This window comes from Pezoporus flaviventris, unplaced genomic scaffold, assembly GCF_033815535.1.
Source record: "Pezoporus flaviventris isolate CSIRO_AGI_PZ_B2104156 unplaced genomic scaffold, CSIRO_AGI_Pfla_v1 ptg000005l, whole genome shotgun sequence".
In the NCBI taxonomy this organism is placed as follows: domain Eukaryota; kingdom Metazoa; phylum Chordata; class Aves; order Psittaciformes; family Psittacidae; genus Pezoporus; species Pezoporus flaviventris.
In genome coordinates this window covers 1,279,238-1,303,021 of record NW_026892553.1, presented here as the reverse complement: position 1 = coordinate 1,303,021, position 23,784 = coordinate 1,279,238, and the positions used below count along the sequence as shown (strand labels likewise).

General features: G+C 45.8%; 1 protein-coding gene and 1 long non-coding RNA gene across 2 annotated transcripts; both read right to left on the bottom strand.

Moving 5' to 3' along the window:
* Nucleotides 1-6,772: 6,772 nt before the first annotated feature.
* Nucleotides 6,773-7,415, bottom strand: LOC133265281 (uncharacterized). Its single transcript, XR_009741915.1, has 2 exons — nucleotides 7,368-7,415; nucleotides 6,773-7,063 (listed from the first exon to the last, which is right to left on the bottom strand). It is a non-coding gene; the product is annotated as an uncharacterized LOC133265281 (long non-coding RNA).
* A 7,951-nt stretch (nucleotides 7,416-15,366) lies between these two features.
* LOC133265252 (G-protein coupled receptor 83-like) lies at nucleotides 15,367-23,077 on the bottom strand. The gene is made up of 4 exons (XM_061445562.1): nucleotides 21,716-23,077; nucleotides 19,309-19,434; nucleotides 17,089-17,222; nucleotides 15,367-16,606 (listed from the first exon to the last, which is right to left on the bottom strand). The coding sequence occupies exons 1-4, from the start codon at nucleotides 22,091-22,093 to the stop codon at nucleotides 15,982-15,984; spliced, it is 1,263 nt and encodes a 420-aa protein (XP_061301546.1). The 5' UTR covers nucleotides 22,094-23,077; the 3' UTR covers nucleotides 15,367-15,981.
* Between the last annotated feature and the right edge of the window lie 707 nt (nucleotides 23,078-23,784).

The window sequence follows — 23,784 nt, the reverse complement described above, 5'->3', positions numbered from 1 at the left end:
CAACAGCTCAAGCACGAACCCTGCCTTACCCGAGCAGAGAGGACCATGGGCATTTCCTTCCCTTCAGATACCCTTTTCCAGTGATGTAAATTAGATGAAGGTTAATCTCTTGATTCTGCACTATATTGTGCAGCATAAACCCACTTACAGATTTTAAGATTGTGAAGGAATTATCAGACACCCAGGAAATACTGAATAATCTGTACCTATTCTCATTCTCCACACCCCTCTGGCAAAATGTCCTGCAGGTTTCTGCTAGTATGGTGCTAAAATAGGAACTTGTTCCCTTGTGAATCAGAACAACCAGTATCTTGCTCTTGTTTTACCTTGCTGAGTAATTCGTTGTTAGGATGGAGACAATTGTGCCCATGATGCCATGAAACATCCACAGTCAAACAGCCACAGGCCCAAAAGAAGGTGACTCTGCATTTGGGAACCAAATATTGAGTCAAATTTGAAATTACTCTTTCCATCTACCACGTTTCGATTAGACCCTGCAGGCTCTGCTGGGCGCAGCACCACGCAGGCATCACCAACCACCTTAGGGGGAACAAAGCACAGAGGAGCATTCAGATGCCACCGTGACATTTCCTCAAAGGGTGCCATTCCATACATTCCCATTCTTGGATTGGGGCCTCCTGCATGTTGCTGTTACAAAGCAGAGTCGATTTATTGCAGACAGAGCATGGCTGCTCTGCATGTTCAGAAAGTTGAGTTGCTGTGGAGACATAAAGAGCAGGATGTGACATGACAGCTCCTCTGCCCATGACCTTAAAAAAGACTTACTTTCATTAACAGAGAATGAATGCTGGCAAATGTTCCTTTCCTGCTGGCAGCCACCTGTGCAGACATCGCATGCACAGTCCAGGCGGCTTTCTGCCCACTCCCCAGAAACAGGAAAACGTGATGGTCAAACCTATGCAGGATTCACAGCTTTGGGTCCTGGGTACAAGGCACGAAACCTCTCCCCTTTGTGAGCCAGGGCTGCCAGGAGGCTGGCAAAGCCACCATGGGCAGGGAGCCCCCAAGGGAGGCATCTCTTCCACAGGGCTGGCTGCCCACACTGGGTGCTCTCCCACACCTCCCAGTGAGCCCCACTTCAGCAGCTTCCCAAGAGGCCTTTGGAGACAAGGATCCCACAGATCTCTGCTCTGGGCAAAAGTGTTTATTTTTCCCCTCTGCCACTGCAGAGGACCTCACAGCCGCTGGATGAGGGAGGCGGTGTGAGCGTTATATTTGTAGTGGGAGCGAAAGAGAGTGTTTTCCTCTAACACAGCGGAGAGCAGCTCAAGTGTTTGACAAGCTCACCCTGGGGCACAGAGGCAGCTTGGCATTTAAAACCCACACCACAGAGCCTTTCCGCCTGTGCCTCTGTCACTGCAGAGACAGCTTTTGGGTTCTGTAGCAAGGCTCACAACACACGCTTTTTCTTCATAACTGCCTCTTGCAGTCATATTGCTTCACAAAGACGTGTAGATTTCACAAGAAGTGAGTTTATAGGAGCCCTCTTTCCTGAGCAAACGTGACTTGATACAAGCTTAAAAAGCTTTGAAATGCTAATCAAGAGGAAGCTGGAATTTATTTCTTTTTCTAATAACATTAATCAGGGGATTCAGGTTCTTTAAAAGGAGCTGATCAGGAATACTGCCATGCAGAACAGTGATGCTCAGCAGTGTGAGGTGATCTTCCCTTTGAGAAAACTACAGGAGACAGACCCCTCTGAAGCCCCACATGCCCTTCAGATGCCAGTATCCCTCTGGGACATTCCCAGTTTCCTCCTGCCTCTATTAAATGCCAGCTGTGATGAGCTGCCCTGGTACTCTCACCTGGATCACTGGGACCCCATCTACATGAGCTCAGGTTGCCTGCAGTGCTTATTTGAAAGGTCAGGATCCTACTCATGACTAGTATGGTGATATTTTTGGCTCATTTTTAGTCATTTTCTCCTGTATGTCTCATGAGCTGTCCACCAGAACTCGTTGTCCTCCAAATTATAGTGAAAACAGGTTATTAGTAATAGACTAATTAGGAACTACTTCAGGCTTATTGATGAACACATAATGAATGAACACATCATGATGAACACATACACATCAGCATGAATTCAGTATGAATTCATCTTCCTCACTCCAGTGGTTGTATCGGGAGAAATACTGGACCAGACTTTGCATGTTAGGTGGAGAAAGCAGGAGAGATCACTCTTGTCTGCTGGTAGGTTTATCTTTAAATCCTGATGTTTGATGTTAACTTGCCAATGTAAAAAGGAAGACGAAAAACATCACTGGGATCCTTGCTGTTAACTTGTGGTCTCCTTTCAATTTCCAGTACTAACACTTTTCTCTACTTGCAGAAAAACCTCTCATGGGTTTCACTGCATCAGCCAAAGGCATTCCAGTCCACATCTCATGAATTTGACATTAATTTATATTCCTCAGTCTAGACTCATCATGCCCAATTATTTCACTCCTGAGATCCCAGCAATTTCAAAACCGTATCTCCTCTGCAGCAATTTAATTTCACATTAATATCATGTCTTCTGCGTCTTAAGTTATTTGGCAAATATTAATTCATACCCAGCCCTTTAATGAAGCAGAGAAATTGCTACCATTAACCTCATTTTACGGAAAGGAGAGAGGGGAGGAATTAAGTGATTTGCTGAGAGCAAAGAGAAAATCAGCATTCACACAGGAGTAAGACTTCAGAGGTCCTGGTGTCTGAATCATCCCTCTCTCCCTCAGCCCAAGTGCCAGGCATCATTTTTAGGCAGCCAGCAGAGACATACATCACACTTCACTCTCATGTTCTCTTCTGATTCGTTCCACACTACCTTTTTTTATAAACACCAGAGTTGCCCAGGCACTAGAACAACGAAAACCTGCCTGCCTTCTACTTCTATCCAGCAGACTGGCACTAACATGACCTCAAAGCTTCTGCAGTCTTTATCCTGAAGACCACGCCATGCCCCTTTGCAGTGAGAAATGAGCTTTGTCCACCTCCCGGGGCCAGCCTCTGGTCTTTGCAGCCCAGGCTCTGCTGTGTCTGTGGGAGCACAGAGTGCAAACCCTGCACATCACACCGCAGTGAAATGATAATGTCACTCACTGACACGGCCACAGCTCTGACACATGGAGACAGCGTCTCTGGGTTCCCAGAGGGCAGGGCCTTCTTGGCAGCATTTATTTCTTCCAAGAGACATGTCTGACATGCAGGACCAGTTGGCTGATTCCCAGCTGTCACAGGGTTGAGCCACAGCAAATGTGCTGGCAATACTTGACACCTCAACAAAACACATGCCCTCCTCAGCAATCACTGGGCATCCTTTTTTAAGTGCTACGTGTACTGGAGACTCATCTCTCAGAAGCTTGGATTGCCAAAAACTACATCTCAGCTTGGGGAGGTGTCAGGAGAGATATTTTTGAAGTTCTGGGCAAGCTCAGTTAGTGAAGTGCAATCACTACGAGAAACTATTTGTACAGAAGATTTTGGGTTGTGTAGACAGGATGCTGAATCCTCAGATACAGCCAAAAGACAAAGCAGAGCATGTGCAGCAGATTAGGGGACACTTCCCTGTTACTAATGTCTCAGATATTTATTGAGACTTGGGAGGGAAAAATAACGTGACTACACAATTAATCTGATGTTTCTGTTTCTCTCATGATATTTTGAGGGGGATTACACTTCTCTACTGCATTTTTCCTGCTCTTGGTGTGTGTGTTAAGCTTTCCGAGAAATCGGTGCATTGAAAGAATTATTTTTTTTTAATTGTAGACTGAGGTATGACTTTACCACCAAAAAAATCCGTCCACCATAAAAATTACATTAATGGATTGACTGGTTGCAGAAGGCTGAACGCAATTATTTAGGACTCATGCATGACTAGGGCAAGAGGAAGTATTTAAGTCATGAAATGCTTTTTCCACATAAAGAGGGGTATGTTAGAATAGTATTAATAGCAGAACTGGTTGCAGACTGAACACTGGCTACATGGCTGAGTTCAATGTTCCATGTTATCAACCACAGATTCTTAACACTGCTAAACTCGACAGGTCTTCCTGGATAAGTGCCCAGCCACCAAACTGGGACAACCAGAAAACAGGCCCTGGAGCTGGGTTTAGAAAAGCAAGCAAGTTTAGGAACAAGTTTTTAATCCCCTCCAAAGTCCCAGATGTGTGCTACCATGCACATACCTGTGCAAGATCATGCATATGTTACTGCTTCCTGTGTCCTTTGGGAAGCAAGACTGATGCACTGTCTCCAGTGGGGATGCTCAAGTTCTCTGTTAGACTGCAGAGTAACTATTTCTTTTTAGAGGTATCATTTCCACATAGATGAAGTAGAACAGCTTTCCAGAGGAAGGCCTATGTTTCAAACACAGTCTTTCCATGTGAATGTCTGTTGGAGGCAAAAGCATTCTCCAAGGATGAGACATACAGTGGCCAAAGCTTCTTCTGGCTCAAGAGGGGATTTTTCCTCACCAACAAGGGCAGCTTCAAGTGATTTTACTGCACAGTTTCAGGACTGTGTGTATCTGGCATGTCCTGTGAGAGCCTGCCTGACCAAGCCCTCAGAAGACACTGGTGGGAAAAATCTCTTTTCTGTGTCCTATCCAAATTATCAGCTTCTTAAGCATACTTCCCCCTTTCCAAAGCACGTGGCTTTTACAGGAAGATAAAGGAAACTAGGGGTATTAGGAGCAAGCAGAGAGGCACCTTCAAGGCTAGAGCTTTTGAGGTTGCTCCTGCGATATTCCCTTACGATGGATGCTGACACGTGTGTAAGTGTGTCAGCCAGTTATGCTCCCAGCCCTTTAAGCTCTGATCTGAAATGTAATGCTTCAGGAGTATGATGGTTTAAACAATTCTAGTTAGGTCTGGTAGCAAGTCCATCATAAACTAGCAACCAACAGGCTCCTCCCTTTGATTAATGTTGTTTTAAAGTCTCATTTATTAGCTCTAAGTACACTGCCCATCAATCACCGCAAAGGAACAGTGCACCCTCCTCCCCCTGATGGCTTTATTCCTGGAATAACCAGTTCAGCTCACCGGAGAAGAAAGAGAAGGAAACAGAAAAGGTGTGGTCCCACCAGACACATGGGGAAGGAGGTGCTGTTACAGGAAGTGATTGGAAGGATGGGAAGAAGCACACAAGTACTTGCAAGACTTCCAGACTGAAAAAGATTGGCAAACATAAAACCTATGCCTGTCTTCAAAGGTTTGCCTAGCTTGGGAAAAAAAACTGGGAAAGGCCCTGTGCCAAATTGTGAGCCTGGTTCAGAGCCTGGGTAGGGTAAGCTCTGGCTGCCTCATCTGATAGCATCTTACCAATTGCCACACACCCACTAGGCTTTCGTGAGCTATGCTTATTTCCATTGACCATTGCTGTCTCACCACCTTTAACTCCTCCACTTAAGTGAGCTCACAAGTTTGAACACGAGTCTGCAGCTCTACTGCTCTCCACAAGCTGTGATTTACTGACGAGGAGTATCAGTTAAACACATCGTGACAGCAGACGAAGCTGCAGAGGAACAAGTTCCTGGCACATAGTTTGGATTTCATGCCTCAGTTTCTAGGAACAGAGATTCTGTGATTATCTCTGAAGTAAACTTAGCACTACCAGTGAAGAACCTCTGGGTATGACAAAGCAGAAAACAGTCCCAGAAGTGCCAGCTCAGTGAATATTTATTCTAACTCGCAAGGCATCATGGAAGGGTGGTAACTGCAACAACTGCCAAGATGTGATACAATCTCTGAAGATCTCAGATGAAATTTATTTGTGGTCTAATTTTACTAGTTTCGGGCAAAGAAGAGAAAACCACACTGCCTGACACCATGGAACCAAAGACTGATGCTGCTGCATGCTTTATGAAGAGCACCAGGAGGTATTCAGCCCTGGTTTAAAGGAGCTCATGAAATGCTGGGGCTTGCCTGCTCTGGCAGATGTTTGGCCTTTTCAAGAACAACACTGCCCGGGTTCTCTGCTCCTGTTACAATACAGTAGCAGAGGAACAATGACAGCTTGTAGTTCAACTTTTATTTCTTTTTCAAAAACCCAAACAAACATCTTTCACAGAGGGAACAAAAATAGAGTTTTCTGCATTTTAAAGAGTGGATTTTAAAGTCTCTGGCAGTGCAGGGTGAAACATGATAACCCTGGTAGAAGGACAAGCAGGAGGATGACAGCATCCGCATCAGTGAGGGGCAAGAGATCAGGACACGTTCCTTCTGCCACCTGAGATACAGCGAAGCTGTTGGCTGCCCCAAGGTCATGATTACATTCCCTCATTCCCAGACCTGCCCAGAGCCCCCAGCACATGTACCCCAGGGTAAAGCTCTCAGTTTATTTGGCTGCACAACATCCATGACAGCCCCCCTGCAAGCACACTGGTTTGAGGACTCAAGTGCACCATGCCTGTGAAGAGGCCAACGCAAACATGATGGGCTTTACAGGGACACAGGTATCTCCTGCTCAACAGAACCTGAGTGGAAAGGCCAAATTGCCACCCGGGGAGTCTGTCTCTTCAGGCAGACACAAAAGCATCAAGTGGTTTAATAGACAGATATTTGTTATGGTATGAAAGAATAAGATGATTTAGTTCATCTAAAAATATCAGACCACAACAGAATTGAACCATCATTTACACACACACCCCCTCCTAATTACCAGGGACATAAGAATATCCTAAGAGTTTCCTAGACTGAAAATATCACAAACTGCCCATTGCCAGGTGCCTTGATGGGTAACTGCTGCCGGAAAGCTCAGTCAGATTCAGCAAATAAAGGCAAAACTATTTAATCAGAATGGTGACTGAGCTCACGGCCAGGATCCAAAACTCAAAGGCTAAAATACAGACTGAAAAACTATCTTCCAGGAGAGAACAGACACTCTGGAGCAAGATTTGAGGGTCTTTTTCCGTTCAAAAGAGGAACTACAACTAAATCAATATGATGTCAACTTCCAGCCATAACAGCCAGCCCCAGGGTGGAGGCCAGCTCCTAGCAGACAGAGCAAGAAACCAAAACACACCCCAATGCCAAGAAGAAGCCCCTGGGAACACATATGAAACCTGTTCTTGGAGATACGGGGAAAGGCAAACAGTCCTTGAACTTCTGTTAGCCAATTCTACGTGGACTTACACTTCACAGTGCCTGGCTTTCTCTAAATCAAGGATATTTCCCAAAAATACATTTTGGTGCATGTCATAACAAGAAGACATGGCAGAATCTGGCTTAACATTTCTTAATTCCTTAAGGCAAGTTTACCATTATTTATCCTGCAGGGCAGGAGATCAACTCAGGAAATCAAGAAAGAGGCATAATAAAAAAAAAACAACAAACCAAAAATAAGCCATTTTGTGGCTACAAGCTCACCCTTCTCCAGGAGATGGATGTGATAATCTAACCATCTGCTAGGAGAAGAGTAGGATGCTGAAGAACCAGAGCCAAAAGAGCTGTGGGAGCAGGCTCCTAGAAATAATCTCTGGGTGATAAGGTGATGAGCTACAGCTTGCCCAGGGAACGTGCACAGCTGACACCTGAAGGAGATTACCACCGTCACACTTGGCAGGGTCATTGATTTCAACAAAGTTTGATTCCTTTTCTCATGTCATTCAACAGAATCCACAGCCAACTGTGACACCCCCATCAGTGGCCAGCATTTTGTAACCTGAATGCATTCTTATAATTAGGGGGAAAAAGAAAAAAAGAAAAGAAAAAGAATCCTGATTTTTTAAAGCAATGAGTCCTAGTTAGCCATCTAATTCATTGCTGTCTGTCCTGACAGTGATGATACCGTGCTTTCCCCAGGCTAGACGCACGGTTAAGCCTGCTAAACCGCAGGAAGGGTTTCTGCATGTTTAGGCAACATGCAGGGCACTCTCATAAGCATCATCTGAGACAGAACAAAAATCTTTGGGGGTGACCACTTTAACTCTGGAGTGCATTAGAGAGAGGATAAGAGGAACAATGCTGGTACTTGGGCAGAGTTGTTCCCTCCTATAAAGCCCTGGCTTTAGCCTCTGAACCATGAAGCATCTCTCCAAACACAATGAGCACAGCCTGGGTAAGTGGTTGTGAATAATTTTGTTCAGCTGATATTTTCCTGGATTTATCAACTTTTAACTTTTGATGACCTTCCTGAGTAAGTACAAACACTGTATTGTATTACTCTTGAAAGCAGGAGCTGGCAATGCGTGATAAAACAACTGTCAGGAGTATCACTCCAACTTGGGATGACGTCAGATTCAAAGCATCTTCAATAATGCTTCTCACTGTTATTTCTATCTAAAATAAAAAAAAATTAAAAAAAAAAAAGAGAAGGAAGAAATACGTAATGGGAATTGTTGTGGTTTGCTTTTGCAACACACTTTAGTTGAAAGCTTTGAGGCTTTTCATGCTAAATGACATGACAAAACCTTTTTCCCACTTGTGCTCATGTAACAAGAAGGAAACACTCTCCCAAAAGATTAACAGAAAAACTTGATCCCACACCCAGAAACTCAAAAGGTACCCTAGAGGCATATAAAATAGGGTAATATGATGCAGGTAATCATATGGTTGATATTATGGATATTCATACACAGGTATTAAGTATATACTTGCTGGCAGGTTGTCCCCAGGGGGTCTCAGTTTTGGGCAACCCAGGGGCAGAGGTGATGTGGCCTGTGGATGGTGGGGGCAGCAGCAGCCCACAGGATGCTGGCTGGACACAGGGGGGCTGGTCCCATCACCCCAACCTGCTGCACAGCATCAAGTGCATCACTAGAAAACCTTGCTGTGACCCATGTTTAGCTGTGGCACAACAGGCTACAGAAAAGGCTATATTGATTCAGATACACGCCAAGGAAATGTTTTGTTCCGTTCCTGAAAGCTGTAGAAACAAGTAATAATTTATAGTAATCTATTTACGGTCTGATTCTGCCACCTCTTTGCACACACTGGGCCATGCCTTTTTGCCATGCAGGGCTTTTGTGTTCAGGCACTAACTCTCCAGGAGTGAGCAGCTGACCCTGACCCTTGTTGCTAAACACAGCAGGAGCTGTGTAGAGATGTGTAGAGGTAGAAGAATGAGGAGAAATTACAAGTAATAGCAATATTCATCACTTAAAATTCACAGAACCTTTGCAAATGTGAAGTAATTACAATACTGAAGGTGAGTGTTAGTGAAGTGTGGGTTTGAGCTACCCTACTCATTCAGAAAAGCTCTACCAAGACATTAATTTTAGAGAGCTGACTGAATATTATGTCTTCAGCTTTCAGATGCTAAAGCATCATGCTAAAGATGAGAAAACGAGATTTGGATTGATGTGACAAGGGAAAAAAGCAAGGCAGGGAAGTGAGTAAAGCTTTAGAGTGGGAGCCAGCACTGCTTCCCTTACAGGGTAATATGGAGTTGAGGCATGGGGAGAGCATATCCTGCTCCTGGCCTGTTTCCCTCTCCCTGCTGTGACCTGGGCAGAGACTTACAGCAGATTTTGCCTTCATCTCTTTCCCCTATCCTGTGCTCATGCTTTCTTCCAAGATACAAGTGAGTGAGCAGCAAGCTAGTTGTACCCAGGCAGCAGTCCTGCAGCAAGGCTGGTGATAGGCAGGGCAGCCCTGGCTCTCCAAGCAGCCGTGATGCCCAGTCCCTGCTGCAGCAGGCTTTCAGAAGGCACATGGCTGTGGATGGCGACAGCTTTGCCAACCCTGGGAGGGAGAGGAGATGACCTGGGGGTCCTTCACTGCCTGCTAGCACCAGCCAGCTCTAGAGAGGGGACAGACATGAACACCATGCTCCTGACTGGCTGTGGCAAGGGAGAGAGCCAGGGTGTGACAGTCAGCTCACTGTTACAGGTCCCACAGACCTCAGCATGGTCTGATCTCCTCAGGAGCATCATCAGCTTTTGCTCGAATTAGAGACGTCAAAGGGCAGCAGTCAACCCTGGCCTCGCAGCACCACTGTTGAATTTTGCTCCATCACTAACAGAAGCTGCATTTCTGGTGTCTTCCCTCTGCAAAGCGCTGTGAAAACAAGCACCACCACCATCATTCCATACGGTGGCAAGCCTGCAGCAGGGGCACCTATGGCTTCTGCAAGGGCAGGGAGACAGGCAGTAAGTACAGGGAGCTGGCGTGGCCCAGGCATAGAAGCATAGGGAAGAAAGAGTTTTCCCAAGAGATGGTGTGGTTAGATGCAGCCTGGCAGAAGATTGCTGGGGTGCAACCCAGTACCTGCCATGACACAACAGGCAGAAAGGATCTGTGACCCCTGTTATTTCTGTTACATCTCCTTTGGAGTTATTACTCTTTTAAAAAGCACCTTGGTCTGGGTTTGGTTTTTTTCTCAAACAGAGCTTTGCCCAGGGCTGTGCAAGGCCTTGATGCTGGTTTTGAGGTGCTCCCTTACAGGATCTCAAAGCTCAGGAGGATTCAGGACCTTGTCAAGGTTTTCTCCAGCTGCAAGATTAGGTGGCTGCACTGGTTGCACCTCACTGCTCACCCTGGGATGGGAGTTTTCCAGCTTTTGGGAAGAGCAGTTTCAGCCTAGACACGTGAGGCTTTTGTCAGCTGATGGAAACAAAACCTTGTATACATCCCTCTTGCCATTTTAAAATAACAAGTCTTGTGATTTTGAGACTAATGTAGAGGACTCAGGAAAAGAGTGAAGGAAAACCAGGATGCCCACTCTTGAGAAGAAATGGAGAAAAAAGATGGCACGTTGTTCAAAACCTCCTCTGGGGTGGTGATGAGACTCTGGAAGAGTCTCTTCATTACAGGGAAAAATCTTTGTGGGATTTGTCTGTTTTAACTTCCCCAGGGCAAGTGTCTTCCAATTGTGGGATTTTGTGTATATCTAGGTGCATTGTTATTACTAACAAACCATAAGCTGTAAAGGAGAAACATTATGTCCGAGGAGGAAAACTGATACCACTGCCATTTGCTTCAATTTCACTGGAAGTGTGCTACCCACCTTGTCTTTTTTGGGACAGTCCAAAGTCTCAAGTGTGATGTATCAGCAGTATTTGGCTACTGTCTGCACTGACTGACCATTTCAATTTAGCCATCAAAACCTATTCATAGTAGTTTGAATAACAAAAATCTTATTGGAGAGGACCCTGCAATGTCCTGAGGCTCAGCAAAAACATGATGGTGACACTCGGTGGAGTCTACTCGCAGAGTTTTTATTTGTTCTTTAGCAGAGTGCACTTTTATCCCGGTGTTTGTAGTGAGTCACATTGCCTCTGCCCACAGGTTCCTTGTAAAAAGCAGCATAATAATAAGAAACGCTTTTGCTAAGTTAGTATTCAGCATGGGTCCAGGAAGTTAAAGTTTTCTATTGACTGTTTTCTATGGTTGTGAGTACAAAAGCTCTGCCAATGTGTCTTCATCTGGGCTGGCTGGTGAAGATCTGCCCATGAGGTGTTCTGAACATCACTGCTCTGCTTCCTTTGTCCATCTGTGCTCTTCTGGGAACTTGGGACTCGGTGTTATTACCCAGCTGGGATGCATTAGAAACTCAAGGTCAGGCTAAAACCTTATCTTTCGTATTTTATTGTGTTCTTTTAACTTAGATACAGAACTTCTCAGATGTTTATTGTGTCTGAGGCCCAGGAGATCTCTGCCTCGATGGTAGGCAAAGCTCCAGAACTGCAGCACTGGCATCAGCAATGCATAATTATTTATTTTTTTTCTGGTGTCCCCAACATCAGAAGGACACGGAGCTGCTGGAACAAGTCCAGAGGAGGCCACAAGGATGCTCAGGGACTGGAGCACCTCCTGTATGAAGACAGGCTGAGAAAGTTGGGGCTGTTCAGCCTGGAGATGAGAAGCTGTGTGGAGACCTCATAGCAGCCTTCCAGTGTTTAAAGGGGGCTACAAGGATGCTGGAGAGAGACTCTTCATCAGGGAATGTAGCAATAAGACAAGGGGTAAGGGGTTCAAACTTAAACAGGGGAGATTATGTTAGATATAAGGAAGAAATTCTTCCCAGTGTGGTGAGGCACTGACACAGGCTGCCCAAGGAAGTTGTGGATGCTCCATCCCTGGAAGTGGTCAAGGACTGGCTGGAGAGGGCCTTGAGCAACCTGGTGTAGTGAGAAATGTCCCTGCCCGTGGCAGGGGGGTTGGAGGTGGATGCGCTTAAGCTCCTTTCCAACCCTAACTATTCTATTATTCTATGATTTAAACTGAGGTACACCTCTGGGAAAGCGTGGTTGGCTGGTTCATCAGGGCCTGGCTTTCCTGGATTTGCAGTTGAACCTCCAGAGACATGTGTGCACACACACGAGTAATCTCCTACCGATTACCTCGTATTGCCCATGATTAGAGCTCTCCAAACCGATGCCCAAGTTCGTGCTGTATTTCCCAAGGCTCGGGTTAACGTTTCGCTATGACGTTGCAGATTCTCTGAGAGCTCGTCCTGCTGGAACACTGCGGGAAACCCGCAGTTCGGAGGGGTTTTGAGACAAACAGCGTGCCCGCCACCTTCGGTCTCCTCCCCACCGCCGCAGCTGCCTGGGAACCGGCCCGGGGCGGGCGGGCGCAGGGACCGCCGCGTCCCCAGCGCACGTCGGGACGCAGCGCCCCCTGGCGCCCCCTCGGGGCACACGGCTACGGCGGGGCCGTTGGGGCGATGTCGGTGCGGTGCGGTGCGGGATCAGGCGTCCCCCTAAAACACGCTCGCCCTGCCCCTGGATGTGCCTCGGTGCCCGCCGGCACCCCAGTGACTTCCCTCCGCCCTAAACCCAAACAGCTGGGCTCAGCTGAAGAGTTAAAAGGACGCTCAAACACTTGTCTGAAGCGGGGACAGCGGACGCAGAAGAAAGCAGTGTCTCAACAGGCTACAAGAAAACTTCATTACTATCGTCCTTTAGTAGAAGTGCTCCAGAAAATGTCCTGGGAACATTCTGAAACTCATTGTCCAGTGTAATGATGCTGGCTGCTGTGCCCTCAGTGGCTCTGATGCAGCAGCAGTCATGAATTATTTGTATTTCAGATCTGGGTTTCATGGTAGCTCCTCTGTAGATGAGATCTGCTGTATTTTCATGCTTATTTAACACAAAGCTTCCTTTGGGAAACAAGCACTAAGTGAGCTTTGAGCCACCAAGGCAAAGCCCATGGAAGTGGCCCCATACTCCAGCAGGCCGGTTGTGATGTTGGGGTTGGCAGGGACTGGGATGCTTGGGTCTTCTCACTTAAAAAGTTGGTTCCATACCTCACTGAATTGGCTGGAATAAAGCAGAGCAAACCACAGGAGGAATGAACAGCTCTGATTTAGCAAATGAACAGAAGTGGGATAGCAGAAGCAATGAAGTGTGATTGCGGAATATAATGATTGATCCATGTTGGTAATCTTAATCCTATAATGAATTGCAAGATGTCAGGGCCTCAGAGTGACACATTCCAGCTGAAAAACCAGTTCCAGTCTTCCAGACCTTTAGATTTACAGTGGATGAGAGATGAGACACAACAGCACGTGTTGTGTGCTACCCCCAGGCCCACAGACGTCCCTCAGCCCAGTCTTCCCTGGACCCGCCACTGGGACTCTCACATCTGTCTCTGTGTTGGCACAGCCAGGAGCAGCACCTTGCCAGTGAGCAGCCTTCAGAAATGTAAGTGCTCAGCAGGACAGCTGTACACATGGTTTCTATGAGGGGAATGTCAATACAGATCCCATTTACTCTTGTTCACTTCTGGTCAGGAGAATTAAAAATGAAAATTAATTAGGGACAGTTTAAGGGCTGGTGCTAATGCCACAGATAAGGATTTTCCACTTGCTGAAGCTGAAAATTTTGCTGTCCTAGGGAAAAAAAAGTATAATGACTTCTCATTCTGCTGTGTAAAATATGGGGTCCACTCTTCCTCACCTTACCAGATCTGTACAAACAATGGCAGAAAGAAAATCATCAACAAGAAGCAATTCTTGAATTCAAGTCAGTGATCAAAGCTTCAAAGAAATGGACAAAGTCCACAGTAGAAGTAAAATTTCTATTAGTTTTACCAGCTTAATAATTACACAATTAGCTAATAATTACTGCACCAGCAAGCTTATCACCTGCACAATGAGCACTGGATTATTCAGTAATAGCAATACACTAAACTGAGTCTAAATTTAGGTTACCATCCAGACATGTTTATAGAAATGTGTGCGGGAGGTAGGGAGCCTTAGAAGTGAATCTTCAGATTTCTTCTTATCACAATTATAGACAAAATACGGAGACATAGAGGAAATGGCTCTTCAGAGATGACAATAAAAATATTCTGTTGGTATAGTTGTTATCGATCAGTTCCTTTCAAACAAACAGGACTTCATTGAGCAGTTTCAAAGAAGTTCTGCAGAGATGTGGCAATCCCAGTGGTGCACTTTTCCTACTCTGTCTGCTTGGTAGCAGGTAAGGAGGAGGGCAGAGTCCCCTCAAGGGGAAAGGGCCCCAGGAGATGACTGAGCATCCCAGCAGGAGCACCTGGGAGAAATGCACAAAAAATCGGCTGTGTTCCACTCATGGAAATGTTTATTGGAGAATAAGAATTAAATTCAAGTTAGTGTCCATGCTCCTGTCTGGACTGAAGCATCCCGGAGAAGTGCTGCTGAGACCAACCATTTAACCGCATGGAGCAACAACAAAATGCATGGGAATGAAATGGTATTTGTAGTCAGCACACATCCACAGCTGACTCTTCATCTGTGTAATCATGGCTCTGCTTTTACAAGGGGCTTTTCATGCTGAAAGATGTCAAAACACATGCAAATGTAAGTTTTGGTCATGGCTTTGACACTGTTAGGAGCAGCAGTCTACGCTTCCTTGTTAATAGTCTTGGGAGAGGGAGTATCTCCCTTTCAGAAGTTTAAAGCTGTAGAATCATAGAAACAACCAGGTTGGAAAAGACCTTTAAGATCACCAAGTCCACCACTAAACCATGTCACTAGGGGCCTCATGTACACGCTTTTTAAACACTTCCAGGGACAGTGATTCCACCATTCCCCTGGGAAGCCTGTTCCAATGCCTGATCATGCTTTTGGTGAAGAAATTGTTCCTAATATCCAGTCTAAACCTTTTCCTGGCCGTTTCCTCTTGTCCTATGACTTGTTACTTGGGAAAAGGGACCAACCACCTCCTCCCTCCATCCTCCTTTCAGGTAGTTGCAGAAAGCGATAAAGTCCCCTCCCCAAGCCTTCTCTTCTCCAGGCTAAAAGTTACACAAAACCCACAGGAGAGAGAGAGGGCCCCTAAAAAGGTGTTTTATTTGGCTGTTATCAGCCCCCAAAAAACGCTGGTGAATCAAATCTTGTTGTATTACAACCCTATGGAAATTTTAACAGAGCTATATTGAAGCAAGAGCATCCAGATGAAGGTTATATATAATGACGGCAATATATATAATATATATATAAAGATGGCAAAGTTTGCGAGACTGTTACAAAAATGTAAGCATCTCAAGGAAATAATATTCTTTGAAGGCAGCTCAACATTGCCAGACTGCAGATTCTTACAGAAGAAAGTGCTGCTTCTGTAAGGATTAGCAGAGGATGTACAGTTAGAAAATGAACGTCAGTTTTCCACCTGGGAAAGGTAGAGGGCAATAAACATTATTCATCTTGAAGAAATTACAAAGAAATACAGCGAAGGAATTGATAGTGTTTCTATATGCGTCAACAGCTGTCTAAGTTTAAATCAATGTTCATCAGTTGGTGTGTGTTCCCCTTATTTGTTTAGTCTATGAAAGATTTTGTGTGTTGTTAGAGAATTCTCTTTATTTTGCTGACTGTTCCAATTAAAAACTCACTCCGCATCCCTCATTCTGGAGCTCACATGCGGGCAGTCCCTCCCTGGAGATTTCTGAAGACCTGACTGCACAAGGTCCTGAACAATCCAGTTGAACGCTGAGGCTAGCTTGGTTTGGGCAGAAGGTTGGACTCGATGGTCTCCAGCAGTCCTTTCCAACTAATTCTTTCTTATGTCTCTGCAATTATAACACAATGCTGCCTGGCCATCAGATGAAGGCTTTAGTTTTCTGCCGCAGATGGCTGAACACTAGATATATCTGTCTTTGCAGAGTTCCTCTGGGAGGATACTCCTGCCTTCTGGCAGGCACTGCCTCTTTTATAATGGCAGTTCTCAACCCAGGCATGCCTGAAAGAGGGGGAGATGGACTGCAGAGCATGACTCTGGGCTGCGCTACTTCGCTGGCACACACACAGCAGGGACTTCAACTCAGATCTGAAGTTCTCATTCAACCAGCAGTAAATGAAGGGATTGTAGCAGGTGCTGCTCATGGCAAACCAGTGAAAAGCAAAGTACAGAGCATTGCTACTGTGGATGGCCCTACAGGAGATCAACACCACATAGCAGTTCAGGGGGAACCAGCACACTGCAAACACAACCACCACCACCATCAGCATCTTCAGTGTCATCTTCTTTTTCCGTTGATGGGCATAGTATTGCTGCATGGTGAGATCCCCGATGGCGTTTCTCAGCCAGAGCTTCTTGGCCACCATGGTATATGTGATGGAGATGACAAGCAAGGGCAGGACATACAAGAGCACAAAAGTAGTCAAATCCAAATACTTCCAGAAAAGATCAGCAGGAGGAGGGAAGCTGGGAAGGCAGACCATTCGTATTGTTCTGTTTCTGGTGATCAAAGAGAGAAAGAACTGTCAGTTCCACTACCAGCTGCACACAGCTCGAGGACAAACGTCTCAGATGTTCTTACAAGTTTCAGTAAAGGCACAGAAGTCATTCAGTAACAAAATGCCACTTTCAATGAAAAAAAATTGCTTTAAGTTTGACATTCTGCCCCAGTGAAGATATTTTAAACACATCCTCAAGAAAATAAAAAAATAATCCATATTGACATCTGTGCCCTGTAATGACAAAAGAGACCTCTCTTCTGAAGCTCTGAGCTGACAACAAACTAACCTGAATGCAATTCCATTGATTTGCATTGTCCTTCTGTGAGAAACACACCACCTAGCGAAACAGAAGGGAGGCTTCTCTGTGTCACTGTACCTTCTTCTCTAATAATACAGGTAGAGATGTGTCCCTTACAATCTGTGGAGCTTTGATTAAGCTGCTTATGTCATATTAAAAAAAGCACCATGTAAATGTCTTACCCAATATAAAATCTTGTCAAAGTCTGATAAATGGCATGAGGCAGTGAGAAGCAGCTTGCCATAACCCAGATGATAATGATGCAAATTCCTCCTTTCACCATGGACATGCGCGGCTTCAGAGGGTGCATAATAACCTGCAGAGAATTTATACATGAGGATTTATAGCGTCTTCAATAGATAAAAACAAGCAGCAAGCTCTAGGAAAAAAAAGAATGCATCTTTGCTTTGTTCATGTCCAGGAGCAAGAATTTCTTGCTGATCACTAAGAAGCAAACAGCCTGAGTGCTTTCCAGGACAGCAAGAAATGCTCAACGTGGACCCGAAGTGTGGCAAAGTTGAAAGCCAAGAGGCTGCTCTGATTTGTAGTCCAGGGAATGCAGAAAGTCTCCTAATTAGGAAACAAGGTCTCCAGTACAGATGGTAACCATGGGGCTTGCAGCATTGGCATTTGGTGGACACACAGGACAGAGTGACAAGATGCTGGAGAACCAAGGTTGAATGTAATCCTTGGCCAGCATAGGACTGACAACCCTGAAGGCTGGTCGCTTTTACATTCACAGTTTACCCTGTGCAGTACTGGCTACAGCATGGTGTACCCTATGCACGTTTGCTGCTAAGGAGGGCTACTTTATCTGACAACATCTGGGTCACTTTTTGAGCATCATGATGCAGTTTGAAGTACTGCAGCAGCTCTACATCCCTCCAGTGTTAAAACTCATTTTACAGACATCAGAGAGTACGACATCTGGAAAATGTAAGGGTTTGTGCAAGTGTCAAGTGCTACTGCTGGACCCGAGTCCTGAGCAGAGAAACACTCTCAGTGTCACCCATTGGCTTGACTTCAGAGATCATGATGGTTAGATGTCTGTTGAGCTACATGCACTATGGATGATTAGATTAGGCAAAGAAACAATAATTAAAAATAGACCTTTCATGTCATCCAAATTATCTCTTAGCTGAGGAAGTCTTTGGTATTTGGCATGTCATTTCTAGTCCCATTGTAAGTATCTATTTCACCAAGCTTCTACAGCTCCCCTGGAGCACCTGTCTGCTCTGGTACCTCTCAGGACTAGCGCTGATTTCTATTTGCTCAGTGACATATCCTTACTTCTGTTTTTACCTCCTTGGGCCATACTAGCTAATTCAAGTTCTGAGCAACCTACTCCACTGAATTTAAAGGTAGGTGTTGTGTTTGCCCTTAAACAAGCACTTCTTGATACCTAGCCATGCCTTGCAATGAACCCAGAATCTACTGATTAAAATGAATCATCAAAACACTTTGCTTTCAAGAGCTACAATACTGCACAAAGGAAGGGCAGACTACCAAACCTTTTCAGTAAAAAAGACAGAAGTGGATGATCTATACTCTGTCAGTCACTGTAATTTTCTGACACCAGATGGAGCCCATCCCAGACAATCAGATTGGAATTTGTTATCATTTTGAACTTCATCTAGCCATGTCATTTCTCATGTGAAGTTGCTTTTCGATAACAAACATTTTAGTGACTCCACCACCACACTCGTTGGCTGAGAGCGTGCCTTGCAGGATCTGCTCTCTCAGTGCACAGCATTTATCAGCTTAAGCAAACATAACAAACCGCTCTACTTCAAAGAAACCCTTTGGTTTGCAGTGCAGTCTGTAAGGTTTTCCTTGTTGGTATGTGCCGGAAAGTAACAGGGCAGGGTGAAGAGAAGAATTTTTCACCTTGAACTGAATATGCTAACATAGTTATCACTGCTTCCAGTCTTAGGCATCCCAAAATAGTGAGGCAAGCCTAAGAACTGTAAGATTCTTCATAAACTCATGCTGAGATTCTGCCTTGGCTTGCTGGTGCTTGAACTTCAGTATATATTCCTGCTGTGCTTTCAGGGCTGTCATTGGTAGAGTGGCTAAGCTGGGCAGGGACCCCTGGAGATCACCTAGTCCAATGCCCTGTGCACTGCAGGTTCAGCTAGAGCAGGCTGTCCAGGGCTCACAGGTTTTGAGTATCTCCAAGGACAGAGTCCATAACTTCTCCGGACAGCCTGTTCCAGTGTTTGGTCATCCTCACTGTAAAACAAAGCATGAGGTTTTTGTCTACCACAATGAAAAGCAGAGTTCTCCCCTCCGTTCCTTGAGTCCCAAGACAAACCAGGTTTCCAGGTACTGCAATTTCAAGGGGGGTAAACTATTTAGTGCCTTATTTTCTAGCAAACTTAGGGATCATGTGTATCACATACCTGATGCCGATCCAGAGCGATGGCTGCAAGGGTCAGCACAGACACATGAACAGAGCAGTACTGAACAAACCGGCTTACGTGACACATCAGCTTTCCAAAAACCCAGGTACTGCTTACAAACCGCACCTGAAGAACAGACAAAATTGGATCAGAAAGTGTGCATTATCTGATGAGCACCAAATAGGCTTCCCAGGAGTACGGTAAGGAACAAATGCTTTCATGGTTTCCTTATGCTTTGTAGATGCATTAGGTTTTCTGGGAAAACAGTAACTATGCAAGATGCTTTGAAACAGAGGTGAGATTTGTCACAAAAAAATCTGCTTGAGCAGTGCTCTGTGTATGTGTGTTTGCATGGGCCTGTGTACATGGGTACATATAACATCATCCGTCTGGAAAATCTTGGACTAGTTTGTGCTGGAAGGGACCTTAAAGCTCATCCAGTTCCAACCCCTGCCACGGGCAGGGACACCTTCCAGTAGAGCAGCTTGCTCCAAGCCCTGTCCAGCCTGGCCTTGAACACTGGAAGGGTAGGGCAGCCACAGCTTCCCTGGGCACCCTGTGCTAGTGTCTCTTCCCTCGCAGGGAAGAATTTCTTCCTAATATCTAACATAAATTTATCTCAGCTCCTTGATGTGGCTCCACAGGGAGGAGCGGTAGCTTGCTTTCTTAAAAATAGTTGCACATCTGAATTTGTGGGTGCTGAAAGTTGCATGCGTTCAAAACTTAGAGAAATTCATGAAAGAAAAAATCACTGAGGGTACTGAAATAGCGAGGTACCTCCTCCGAGTGAGAGAATGCCTGTCTGTGGAGCATCCCTGCCTGCCTGCCCCGTGTCCATACACTTCCTGGAGCCTGTAGCTACCAGCAACGCTCAGAAACAGGGCATGGAGCTGGGTGTCAGGGTCTTGCTTGCACAGTGATGGCTAAGCCCAGCTCTCCTCTAAGCACATTGTGTGAGATGCATCAACAGCAATTTCAGAGATGTCAATTAAGTTACACAGAGAGAACGAAATTATCCCCTCCAGTTGAAAAAGCAGCTCACACATCACAGGCTGGGCTGCCCTCATTGATCGGACTGCTGCAGGTACGGAAGCCATCTCCAGCCAGGCATGAAATCCAGCCACTCTTGGGAGGGGAGCGGGGCAATGGCAAGGGCAGGGTGGCATTTCCTATGAGTTCCCAGAGGGTGCTACTTATTGTGGATTTTCTGCAGGACACATTATTCCAAATAACAGTTGTTCTCTCACCTCTTTATTATTCCTGACAGTGTTTATTCTAAATTAATGTAACTCATTCTGGAAGGAAATGAAGCCACTTTGAAATAAAGCACATTTACTACAAAATATCTGTCCACACAGAAATTTAGTCAAGTAGCTAGTCTGTTTTCAATTAATCCAATTAATTTCCCTATAGAGACAACTCCAGTAGCAATGACTCTGTCACTGAATGCGTAGCAAAATGCTGTTTCTTTGAAGTTGTTGTAAAGCTCCTTCCCAAGAGATTACAGTTATTTAATTACTTGTGCCTAAAGTGTGACTGTCATGCAAACACACGAGAGGGCACTACATTCCCCTGAACAGATTATGGGATGCAAATCCTGCCAGAGCAAGGAGGAAAAACCCCGTCAAAGAAACAGGATCAGTTTAAGAACAGGTGAATTCAAACTGGCAATCAGGAGCTGCTTTTGGAAGGCAGAACTCTGTGGGCACAGCTTTGTGTAAGGACTGAAGCAGCAGTACATGAGATGCTTTTGAATCAGAGGGCTGTGTCAAATTCAGCTATACACAGAGTCCTACTTACTCATCGTTTATAGCTTGTAACAGTGGGGCAAGTAATGAATCCGTTTAACTCTTCCCACCTCATTATTTTAATAGTTTTTTATGTCTTATATTACTTAGCAACTGAACTAAGCAAAGGACAATCAGCTGCAAAAAGCAGCTCGTAGTGCCCCAGTGAGAGGCATGTCAAGCTGACACAGCTCAGCAGACCTAGCAGTTTCCCCTACAATCATCTTCACAAAGACTGACCTCTTCTGCAGCATTTCCATAGGAAATTGGCAGGTAGTTGGACTTTCTAGTGTCAAAATTGTCCCTGCTTCCTTCCCCATTAAAAGACAGACAGCACTTTGACATCTGTGCCTTGGCACTGTCCTGGGAAGAGGGAGGAGAGCTGAAGAGAAGTGACATGAGGAGGGTGCACAAGTGTCCCAACTCTGCTCGCTGAGCTCTGCCTGCTGCAAGGGGTGGTGGGGAGCAGGGGACACGACAGCAGCTTGTCCGAGAGGAAAAAGGGAGAGGGACGAAAAGAAACTCCGCCTATTAGCCTGTTCCCGGCCCATTCAATATACGTGCACACAGCTGACAGGCACACACAGAACCACCAAAGCAGAGACAAGCTAAATGCTCACCAGCGTGAAGGGGGTGTTCAGAATGGTGATCATCACGTCGGCAACGGCCAGGTTGACGATGAAGAGGCTGGTGGCTGAGTGCATCCTTTTGTTCTTGATCACCACGTGGCACACCAGGATGTTGCCAAAGAGTGAGATGCAGATGATCACAGAGTAGGCTAGAATCAGCAGCGCCTTCACTGTCCGGCTCTGAGACTCACCCTCGTATTGGGTCCCGCTGCCAAAGTCCCCTAGGTCCTCCAGGTCCAAGTCACTGTGGAAAAAAGATTTGTTAGGAAAGCCATACAGTGCAGAGAAGAAGTTGGTTGTGCTGTGATTCTCTGCTCTCCAGAGGGGCTTGGAGATATACTGCAGTGGGAACCACGTGTGCCTGCTCATGGCTTGGGAAGCCAAAGCTCCAGCACTGCGTGTGTCCCTGGGCAGGCTGCTTGTTCCTCCTGCCCTTCTTACTGGCAGCTCAGGTGCTACAGTCAGTGGTTGCAGGGGGGCACACACCCCCTTGCATTTTAAAAATCTGCCCTGTGGTTGCAAACTACATAGAAGAGTGGGTAAACGGGTCCTTGTTCCTATGCTGACTGCATGGGGACTTTGTTTCAGAAACTCTCCAGCTGCTGTCGTTTTTCAGTCCCATATGTCCTATGTACAGAAGCTGACTCAGATGCTGAAATATCAGAGATTCCCAACACTTTCTTCTCTGCACCCGGGAAGAAATCCCAGTTAATATTTCCTTTCTGGACACTGTTCTGCTTCTGTCCCACAACAACTTCTTGGAAATCCACTGGATTTGTTTTCCACATAGTCCTTCATCTGTCGGGTATTTTTAGAGCTTGTCAGAATCAGAAAAGCAAGGGCTGCTTTTCCCTTTTCTTTCCATCCTCAAAGTGTCTCTGAGCTATATACACTGAAGCAGCTTTGCTTAGAGACTGAGTGGTCCCTGCTTTCCCTGTGATATATACCGCCTGCCAGATGACACACCATGTAGGAAATAGCCAATAGCGTATTTCTTCCTCGTTTATCCTGAGGTGTATCACAACCACACACATAGACGATGGGAGAGACTGACATGTGCGGGTGTAGCAGAGCAGCAAAATAGAGAGAATGAGGATGTGTCCTCGTTGTCCTCATCTCTCCTCCTTCTCCTCCTTTCTGTGTACCCAGCAAAACAGCTACATGTGGTGAAGCATCTTTACTAATTTGCAGCATCTTTCTCTCTGTTGCAGAGTAAGTACAGGGCACCTGAGGATTTCTCCCAGCTTTGTGCCTGACACTGTCCCCTTCTTGCTCTCCTGTAGCATGGAGGACAGAGTAGAAAAGTGAAATGAAACCTGAAAATGAGAACAGAATTTTCAGGGTGCTGCTGTGTGTCTGGAGAGTCCCTGTGCACTGAGCCAGGGCAGCAGGGAGAGCCACGGCAAAGAGCAGCAATCTGGATGCAATCCCTTGTCTTCTCCTTCCCTTCCTTTGCAGTCATTTGAAGAGCAGGCTCCAAGCTCAGAAATGCAGATGTGAAGAGCTTTCTGTGCTGTCTTCCTGCAGTGGGCCCCCATGCTCACAGCGGGGGGCATCTGGCAGCACCAGGTGCTGAGCAGGCAGGGGGGATGAGAAGAGAACAGACAGGTTTGCATACAGGATTGGAGACAAACGTCAACTTCTTCTCAGTTTTGACAGACTTGGTATCCCAGCATTCGTTTGGCAACACAGAATGTCTTTTGCCATAAGTGTTTTGTCCCAGACTTCTAAGCCCTTTCTTAGCATCCCCAGACCCCTCTTTTCTCCCAGCCCACAGATGTCCCATACCTGCACCCTGCCCAGGGGCTGAGCCAGGCATGAACTGGCTAGTGGGCCATTTCATCCTCTTCTTCATAGTTTCTACTGTATAAGGACACTAATCACTGTAATGAGTAAATTCCTGTTTGTTAATCAAATCTTGCTTGCTTAGGAGTTACTTGCTTAGAGTTACTTGCTTGATTAATAGTAACTGGAAAATTACGGTGCTTTGACATGTTGCTTATAGCCCGCGGGTATCCGTTAAAGTAAACGATGTATGGGGAAGGCGATAAGGAGCCTTC

What these genes read in the sequence shown, in the direction of transcription:
- LOC133265252 (XM_061445562.1), bottom strand. Translation starts at nt 22,093, where the DNA reads ATGAGCAGGCACACGTGGTTCCCACTGCAGTATATCTCCAAGCCCCTC. An exon ending in TCGCTCTGGATCGGCATCAG is followed by an intron (nt 17,223 to 19,308) that starts GTATGTGATACA and finishes AATTCTCTGCAG; the next exon opens with GTTATTATGCACCCTCTGAA. An exon ending in TTGACAAGATTTTATATTGG is followed by an intron (nt 16,607 to 17,088) that starts GTAAGACATTTA and finishes TTTGATCACCAG; the next exon opens with AAACAGAACAATACGAATGG.